Raw genomic sequence first — 9,396 nt, forward strand, 5'->3', positions numbered from 1 at the left:
CATCTTGCTCGTGACTATTATCTTAACAAAAACTTGGCGAGTTCGACTGCATTCGGGTAAATTACGATGTCTAAATTTTGATGCAGTTTTCTTTTACAATGGATAATTTTAGTAAAGACGTTTGCATATTTCTACCATCCGGTAAGTGAATTTGTTGAAATAATAATTTTGATCCCAAATGAAAGGTCCTGACAGATTCCATTTACTGCACTCCGTAAAATCAGAAGTGTCGGAGTGCAAAGCTGGCCAACTTCGATTAGAATAAGGAGGGAAATAGTTATATACTAATGTTTATGAGTGGAGAACGCTAAAACATGTTAAGGACGCGTCCATACACTACATTCAGTACAATGTAGTTACAAATAGAAACCAGAGTGTTACAAAATCTCTATGTTGTCTCATTTAAAAATGCAGTTATCTAAAGGTGGAAATGCGATAGGAATTAAAATACAGCAAAAATGATTAAATATCGTAACTGTATTTCGAAAAAAGAATTTAAATCGAAAGACATAACATATACACATTAAAATATGCAATGAAATAAACTATAGTGAATTATCTTCTTAATGGCACCTAGCGCAAGATTATGTGTTCAGTAGGCAAGGCCAATAGCGCAATATTAAAGGGAATCCGTCGTCGGAACTGCGCCTGTGCGAGTTTCTTGTTTAAAAACAATGCATTTCGTGCACGATATCTAGATGCACCTCATCATCATAGCTGCAACATTTAAATTATACTGTGTAGATTATGACAGAAATGTTTTAACTTTCATCAATCGCTATCGTACGGTGTTTACATTGGTCGTATGGGTCCCATACTGTAGCGCGCAAACAAATTCCTTAAGACTCAAAATTATTTGTCTGCAACTACTATGCAATAGTCGTCTACAACTGATATTCCGTAATGCGTTCCCTCTTAAATAAGACGAAGCAAATATCCGATCTAAGTTTCACGTGGTTTATTCGAATATAGGCATGTCTTCCAGACTGAGAACAACAAATTCTCTGAGTAGAATGTTGTACTACAAACGTTGAGAACGTTTGGGAACGATTAACTGAAAACAAATCAAAACAAAAGGATACAGGAAGTGAGAACTAAGCTACGTTCACACTATGACACAGGAAGTAATACTTTCTTTGACCAGGAAGTAAATACACTCTATGACACAGGAAATTAGAAACAGGAAGTAACTAACAGGAAGTAATACTCCCTCTAAGATGACTCAGGGGTCAAAGGTCATAATAGGTGGGGTGGTCACGTGACCCACCTCAGTAAACGCCCTCTAACGGTGACTGAACGTTTACTTTCGTTGACAAAATCTCATTTGCATAAAAGCAGCCCTGACTTAATGAACAATACGCTGCTTTGAAACAATCACTAACTCAAAGATGCATAAGAATACAATCACTAAAACTACTTCAACTAAAAGGTCTCAAAAAGGTTGTACTATAAACGTAATCAGAGTCCAACTTGAATGTGTCCATTATAGCATTCATTGTTCACATACTTCAATAGGGTCCTTGGCCTTTTGTTAGGCACACGTGCTCTTAGAGTCTCACAATGGAATAAGGCTATTCAATGTTCCTTCAAGAATGTCTGCTTTAAAGTCACAAAAGAATCAACTGAATTGCTTACCGATTTTGTGTAGGGTTGTATAAGACTATCACATCAACAGGTTCAAAGCTGTTTCATCAAAATGGTCTTTACAAGCAATCTTGGCGAGAACTATAGCCGTTCACTTTCAGAGACATGTCCACTCTCTGAAGGTCTAACTTAAAGTGTCTAAAAGCACGCTTGGAATGGCTGCATGTGCGCAGTGCGTAATACAAAAGATAAACATTGAAGTACGGAAGTTGATGGTGACTCATGACTTTGAATTTGAACTATGGCCAAATAAGAGGATGTTGATTTTGACCGTAACATTCGGTCCCCTAATTGTGTAGATGTGACTCGGAACAATTATAAATCCAATATTCTAAACTGGTCAAAATTCAATCTAACTAAACAAACATGAATAATATACTGTTCATATATCACTAATAAAAAAGATTAAAGTTCTTAGCTGTTCTTGTGTCCTTCAGACGAATCTTCAATGCGTCGGCCTCCAGGAGCACACACAACTTATCCACTGGACGTCGTAGAGTAGTCGCTCTGGTCTTGACTTCTGCAAACCTGACGAGTCCCTTCTTGTCTTTCATCACTTCGGTGATTCTGCCCATGGACCAGGAGTTCCTCGGCGCTGTGTTGTCGACGATCAACACCACGTCTCCAACGTTGAGGTTTCTTCTGATCTCGAGCCACTTCTGTCTCTCTTGTAGCAACGGGAGATATTCTTTCATCCATCTCTTCCAGAATATATCTGCCAGGTACTGCACTTGTCTCCATCGACGGCGTACGTAGTTGTCATTCTTCTGAAACAAGCCGGGTGGCAGGGCCTGTTTGGTTTCAGCATTAACAGGTGGTTGGGTGTTAATGCCTCTAGATCGTTCGGATCTTCTGACAGCCTGGTGATCGGTCGGCTGTTAATTATGGCTTCCACTTCGCAGAACAGCGTTCGGAGTGCTTCATCTGACATGCGAAGTGGTTGTTCTTTGAGCAAGGAAAAGATGATTTTCCTTATGGTTCTGATGTGACGCTCCCATACTCCTCCAAAGTGGGAACCTGCTGGGGGGTTGAATTCCCATTTGATGTCTTGTTGGTGGAGCATCTCAGCTATCTTCTCTTGGTTCCATCTCTTGATACTCTCCTCAGCTCTTTGTCGGCTGCGACGAAGTTAGTCCCGTTGTCTGATCTGATGGACCTAACTTGGCCTCTTCGTGCTATAAATCTTCTGATAGCGTTGATGCACGAATCTGTATCTAATGAGCAGGCTACTTCTAAGTGTACCGCACGAGTCGCCATACATGTGAAGATCGCTCCATACCTCTTCTCAGTGACACGGCCACGTTTGACCTCCAGTGGTCCGAAGTAATCTACACCTGTGCGAGTGAATGGTGGCTCTTCGGGGGTGATGCGGTCCTTAGGTAGGTCTGACATCTTCTGCTCACAAACTTTCGCTCTATATTTTCTACAGATGACACATTTGGTTACGAGGTTGCGGATTGCTGTAGGCGCCCGTAGAATCCAATATTTCTCTCTTAGCTTCGCCAGCATCGAGTTCCTTCCAAGATGTCCGACTTCTTTGTGGGTTTCTTGGAGTATGATTGTGACACTGGTGAGTCTTTAGGCAGCACTATCGGGTGCTTGCTGTCTGGTGACACTGAGGCACGTTCCAGGCGTCCGCCAACTCGTATTATTCCTTTATCCAAAATTGGGTCCAGCTTATATAATGGGCTGTATCTCCTGACTTGCTTCTTTCGTTGTAGGAGTGCCATTTCATCTGGAAAATGCTTTCGCTGCACATACTTCATGATTGCATCTTCTGCCCTTTGCAGATTCTCTAGTGAAACAGGTGGGATCGTTGTTTCACAACTCTTCTGGCTAGTATCTGCGTTGGTGTCTTCATCGCCTTGTTTTCTTTTGCGGCATTTATCTTGAAGGTTTTTCTTCGCTAGCAGGAACCATCCGACTATCTTCTTTAGCTTCATCATGCTGGAGTAGCGTAGTAAGATCTTCTCTACCCCAAACTCTTGCTCTACTAGTACGGTGCTGTACACGGATGCTTCCCGCTTGACTTCTGGGTCTTTATTACATAGCGCTCTGGAGATGTCCTGTTGTGTAGGCCATTCGCTTTCTCGTTTCCACAGGAAATCTGGTCCTCGCAGCCATCTTTTGTTTTGCAGGAACTTGTCTACCGTTAGTCCCCTAGATGCGTCGTCTGCTGGGTTGGATTTTGTGTCGACGTACTTCCACTGTTTATATCCGAACCTTCACGTATAATGTTGATCCGGTTGGCTACGAAGGTGTGGAATCGGGAGGTTTCATTGGCGCAGTACTTGATCACCGATGTGCTGTCTGTCCAGAAGTATACCTTGTCATTCTTAATGTCGAGTTCTTCCTCCAACATTCTGTTCATTCTCACGGCCACTGTAGCTGCTGTCAGCTCCAGGCGTGGGATGGTAATTTTCTTCAGTGGTGCAACCCTTGCTTTTCCCATAAGGAAGGCGCAGTGAATTCTTCCATCTTCATTAATGAGTCTAATATACGATGCGACACCGTATCCATATTCACTGGCGTCAGAAAAGTGATGTATTTCACGTACCTTGACTTCGCCAAAGTCTGCTGGTTTGTAGCACCTCTGAGTTGATACGTTTTCCAGTTTTGGAAGATCTGATAGCCATCTTAGCCATTTCTTCCGATCGTCTTCTTTGATCTTGCATCCCAGCCAATACCTCTACGACACAAGTCTTGAAGTAGTATTCTCGCAGGTAGGATGAACGGAGCTGCAAGTCCAATGGGATCGTATACTGAGCTGATAATTGATAGTATGCCTCTTCTCGTTGGAGGCCGGCTTTCAATGTTGATCTGGAATCCTATGGTGTCTGACTCGACCGACCATGAAGTACCTAGGGCACGCTCTACTGGTAGGCAGTCGTATTCCAGCTTCAGGTCTTTGATTCCTTAGCTCTTTCTTCTTTGGTATAGTCTCCAATACTTCGCGGCTGTTGCTCACCCACTTTGTTAGACGGAAACCGCCCTTCTTGCAAGCAGCAGTCAGATCTTGCATCAACTCGATTGCCTTCTTTGCATTTTCTACCGACTTGAGGCAATCATCTACGTAGAAGTCTCTCTTTATTGTTTTGACAACTTCCTTGTTGAATAGGTGGCTGTTGTCGTCGGCCATCTTGTGTAGTGCTGTGTTCGCGCAGCTCGGGGATGATACTGCACCGAACAGGTGAACCATCATTTATAGACTCTTGGAGGGCTTTCTATGTTTCCATCTGGCCACCAATAGAAACGTAGACAGTCACTGTCCTCTTCTCTAACCTTTACCTGGTGGAACATAGCCTCTATGTCTGCCATTAAAGCGATTGGTTCCTGTCGAAATCGTAATAACACTCCTAGTAGATTATTCGTCAGATCCGGCCCTTGTAGTAATAGGTTGTTCAACGACACTCCTTGGAACTTTGCTGAACAGTCAAAGACAACGCGGATCTTCTCTGGTTTCTTCGGATGATATACTCCATGGTGGGGTATATACCATACCTTTCCGTCGTCTCGATCTAACTCGTCGTTAGGGACTTGTATTGCGTATCCCTTCTCAATTATGTCTGCCATGAACTTCTGGTAGTCGGCATGGAACTTTGGTTGTTTCTCAACTTTCTTTCAAGGCCTTTAAATCGTTGTAAGGCATAGTGCTGATTGTCCGGTAGTCGAACTCTTTCATTTTGAATGGAAGTCCCATTTTGTAGTGTCCGTCTGCTAGCTCAATGGTTTCCTTTACTTTCTGCATGAACTTCTTGTCTTCTTGGGAGTGCTCCCTTTTGTCATCTATCATGCGCTCAGGAAAATCAAGGTCAATGGAATGTCGCACTAACCTGTCTAGTTTATCCAATTCTTCCATATCCTCTACGGCCACAACTTCTGTTCTGTAGCTGGGAGGATGTTGCCTTGTTCGTTCAATCTGACTACGTGCCAGGGGATCCATCCTACGCGTGTTCTGCATGCGTGAGGGGTTGAGTCCGGACCACGTATTGTTTCCAGAGGGGTAAATACTGCTGTTTCTCCGGTACCTATCATCAGTCCTATTTCGGCATCTATTCTTGGAAGCCTTATATTCTTCAAATGCGGCCATCTCATGAGATCCTCTTGACGGGGAATGTAGTCTTCAGAGACGCCTATCTCTGGTTTAGTGTATACTGTTTTCAGCTCTACCTGTGGCTCTGAACAGTCTAGGTTGTAAACTTCTATGCCAGTGACTTTGTCGCAGGTGTGGCTGCCTAAGCCATTCACTGTATTTACCGTCAGCTTTGTCTTTCTGCCTGTGGCTCCAAGTTTTCTCTGTAACGCTTCTGTGCAGAATGATATGACACTACCTGTGTCCAGAAAGGCATAAGTCTGTACCATTCTATTTGAGCCTTTCAACTTCACCTTGACAGGGATAATAGTCAGCAGGACCTTGCAGTGGTCATCATCACCACCGGTGTCATCGTCTTGACCACCGGTCCCCATAAAGGACTGTACTTGGTCCACCTCTGCCGTGGTGCAGTGTACTGCGACACTCTCCGTCTGTACTGGTCTCTTTGAATCCTCATCTTTATCAGTTGTCGGTCGACGATCCTGATGTAGTACTGTTGGGTGTTTTCCTTGGCATTTGGAGCATTTAGCTTTCTGCTTGCATTGCCTACTCCGGTGACCAGGTTTCAGACAGCCAAAACATACACCTTGGTTTCTCAGAAAGTTAACAGTATCTTCTTGACTGGCTGCAATCAATTGTTCGCAACTGTCGAAAGAATGATTGTTATCTTGGCAGTGCAGGCATGGTTTCTGTTGAGCCTTGTGTGGTTTGGAGGTCGAAGTGTTGCTCTTCTTGCTCCCTTGGTTCGTCTTCTTGTCTGTGCTTGTAACGCTAGTGGCGAAAGATTGTTCCACTTTGTCTGTACCTTTCTTCTTTTTCACTGGATTGTCAAGGCTAGCCATTGCTTGTCTGCTGTAGTCCGGGCATGACAGTCTGCTTGCTTCGGACTTCACCAGATCGACGAGGTCTTCAAATCTTACTCTTTTCTTGGCTTTGCGTATCTTCGCTGTGCGTTTACTCCAAGAATCTTGGATAAAGTAAGGAAGCTTCTTGACGATCCGTTTCATATTTTCTGAATGTTCTAGTATTTCTAGGCCATCAACGCATCGGGTTGCTGTCTTACATCGATTCAAGAAGATGGCGAACTTGTCTAACGAGGCAACGTTGTCTGGCTTGATTGGAGGCCAGTCCAAAACCTTCCTCAGGTAGGCGTTGGCTATCTTGTGTGGATCACCATAGCGCTCTTCCAGCTCCTCCATGGCACCTTGATATGCTTCACTTGCGTCTATACCTGCATACCCTTGAACTATTTCATGGGCTGTGCCTTCCGTGAACTGTCTCAGCAGAGTGAGTTTATCTTTATCATCTTCGGCAGTCGGTACTAGTTTGGTCTCAAACTCATCTATGAATGATCTGTACTCCATGATGTTACCGTCAAACTTCTTTATCACTGTGGACATTTTCTTTATTGCTCTGATCATGGCCCACTGTGCAGAGTCGCGTGTCGTCTTACTCATGTTACTGCCACTGCTTCTGGTGGAAATTCTGGAAGCTGCTACACTGACTTCTTCTTCTAAATCATCCGCCTCACTGTCATTCTCCCTTTCTATTGTAGGAGTTTCCTTCTTATACACTCGTACTGGTGTTGTGGTCTTTCGTGGTTTTGTTCTGGACACAATGGATTTGTCCTCCAGTGGTTCAGTCTTAATATTGATGGCGATATCGTCCTCGAATTCGTCACCAAAAAACTTATTCAGAGATCTAGCTCTAGCATCGGCTACGGCAATCTTCGTGTCAAGTTCATGTTGCTCCTCCTTGAGTTGAAGCTCATGTCTTGCCATGGCACGCTCCATTTCTTGTCTCTGCCGCTCCATTTCTTGCCTCTCCCGGTGTTCTTGGAGTTGAAGCTTATACTTAGCACGCTCAATTTCTTGCTTCTTCTTGAGCTTAGCTGACCTTGCCAACAGTTCAGCCTTTTCCCTTTCATCTGCTAGTTTGGTGGCTGAGAGTGCACTGTGGCTCGTATGATGGCTGACCCCACTCTGGCTGCCAACTACAGACGGCTTCGGTGTGCCGACTTGAGAGACACTATCTTCTGGTCCTACATCCTCTTGTGGATGAATTGGTGTTGGGTTCGCTTCCTGTTTGCTCACCCATGCAGTGGTGTCTTTAAAGAAGGTCCCAAAAACGTCTTCGACATCGGCCAGCCAACGAAGGCGTTCGTCTGGCACCTGATCCTTTGGGAGTAAACTTTCGTATTCATAGCACGTGTCTGCAAAGACTTGATGCAGCTCCTTCCACACTTCAAACTTCAGTTTGATTGTGAATAGGTCTGCCTTATCAGCGATGAGGTCTTGTATTTTCTTGGACTTTTGGGTTAGTGAACTCGCTGTTTTCTCTAAGAAGCCACCTTTAGTAGATAACTCATATTTAAGTCCTTTTTCGGACAGTGTTCTGTCACGGCCGCTACGCCTGGGTTCTTGCAATTCCTTTTCCGGTGACGAAGTTCTTGATTTCTTTTCTTCGTCTTCCATGGTTTGACTTAGGTGAATATCACAAGTCCGATGCAAAATCGTTAATGAGAAATGTAGCGCGCAAACAAATTCCTTAAGACTCAAAATTATTTGTCTGCAACTACTATGCAATAGTCGTCTACAACTGATATTCCGTAATGCGTTCCCTCTTAAATAAGACGAAGCAAATATCCGATCTAAGTTTCACGTGGTTTATTCGAATATAGGCATGTCTTCCAGACTGAGAACAACAAATTCTCTGAGTAGAATGTTGTACTACAAACGTTGAGAACGTTTGGGAACGATTAACTGAAAACAAATCAAAACAAAAGGATACAGGAAGTGAGAACTAAGCTACGTTCACACTATGACACAGGAAGTAAATACTCTCTTTGACCAGGAAGTAAATACACTCTATGACACAGGAAATTAGAAACAGGAAGTAACTAACAGGAAGTAATACTCCCTCTAAGATGACTCAGGGGTCAAAGGTCATAATAGGTGGGGTGGTCACGTGACCCACCTCAGTAAACGCCCTCTAACGGTGACTGAACGTTTACTTTCGTTGACAAGATCTCATTTGCATAAAAGCAGCCCTGACTTAATGAACAGAACGCTGCTTTGAAACAATCACTAACTCAAAGATGCATAAGAATACAATCACTAAAATCTACTTCAACTAAAAGGTCTCAAAAGGTTGTACTATAAACGTAATCAGAGTCCAACTTGAATGTGTCCATTATAGCATTCATTGTTCGCATACTTCAATAGGGTCCTTGGCCTTTTGTTAGGCACACGTGCTCTTAGAGTCTCACAATGGAATAAGGCTATTCAATGTTCCTTCAAGAATGTCTGCTTTAAAGTCACAAAAGAATCAACTGAATTGCTTACCGATTTTGTGTAGGGTTGTATAAGACTATCGCATCAACAGGTTCAAAGCTGTTTCATCAAAATGGTCTTTACAAGCAATCTTGGCGAGAACTATAGCCGGTCACTTTCAGAGACATGTCCACTCTCTGAAGGTCTAACTTAAAGTGTCTAAAAGCACGCTTGGAATGGCTGCATGTGCGCAGTGCGTAATACAAAAGATAAACATTGAAGTACGGAAGTTGATGGTGACTCATGACTTTGAATTTGAACTATGGCCAAATAAGGGGATGTTGATTTTGACCGTAACACATACGACCTTTGAGAACAGTTCCGACG

At 43.5% G+C, this 9,396-nt stretch overlaps 3 protein-coding genes and 1 long non-coding RNA gene across 4 annotated transcripts; all 4 read right to left on the reverse strand.

The window, feature by feature from the left end:
- Nucleotides 1-943: 943 nt before the first annotated feature.
- Nucleotides 944-1,892, reverse strand: LOC139131530 (uncharacterized). Its single transcript, XR_011552146.1, has 2 exons — nt 1,636-1,892; nt 944-1,054 (listed from the first exon to the last, which is right to left on the reverse strand). It is a non-coding gene; the product is annotated as an uncharacterized lncRNA (long non-coding RNA).
- A 2,561-nt stretch (nt 1,893-4,453) lies between these two features.
- On the reverse strand, nt 4,454-4,843 carry LOC139132244 (uncharacterized). Its single transcript, XM_070698633.1, has one exon. It carries the CDS (start codon nt 4,841-4,843, stop codon nt 4,454-4,456), a length of 390 nt encoding a protein of 129 aa, XP_070554734.1.
- Nucleotides 4,843-5,217, reverse strand: LOC139132245 (uncharacterized). Its single transcript, XM_070698634.1, has one exon. It carries the CDS (start codon nt 5,215-5,217, stop codon nt 4,843-4,845), a length of 375 nt encoding a protein of 124 aa, XP_070554735.1.
- Nucleotides 5,218-5,508: 291 nt separating this feature from the next.
- LOC139132246 (uncharacterized) lies at nt 5,509-9,361 on the reverse strand. The gene is made up of 2 exons (XM_070698635.1): nt 9,082-9,361; nt 5,509-8,499 (listed from the first exon to the last, which is right to left on the reverse strand). The coding sequence occupies exon 2, from the start codon at nt 8,209-8,211 to the stop codon at nt 5,509-5,511; it is 2,703 nt and encodes a 900-aa protein (XP_070554736.1). The 5' UTR covers nt 8,212-8,499; nt 9,082-9,361.
- Between the last annotated feature and the right edge of the window lie 35 nt (nt 9,362-9,396).

The sequence above is a fragment of the Ptychodera flava genome, chromosome 4 (assembly GCF_041260155.1).
Source record: "Ptychodera flava strain L36383 chromosome 4, AS_Pfla_20210202, whole genome shotgun sequence".
In the NCBI taxonomy this organism is placed as follows: Eukaryota; Metazoa; Hemichordata; class Enteropneusta; family Ptychoderidae; genus Ptychodera; species Ptychodera flava.

What these genes read in the sequence shown, in the direction of transcription:
- LOC139132244 (XM_070698633.1), bottom strand. Translation starts at nt 4,843, where the DNA reads ATGGTTCACCTGTTCGGTGCAGTATCATCCCCGAGCTGCGCGAACACA.
- LOC139132245 (XM_070698634.1), bottom strand. Translation starts at nt 5,217, where the DNA reads ATGGCAGACATAATTGAGAAGGGATACGCAATACAAGTCCCTAACGAC.
- LOC139132246 (XM_070698635.1), bottom strand. Translation starts at nt 8,211, where the DNA reads ATGGAAGACGAAGAAAAGAAATCAAGAACTTCGTCACCGGAAAAGGAA.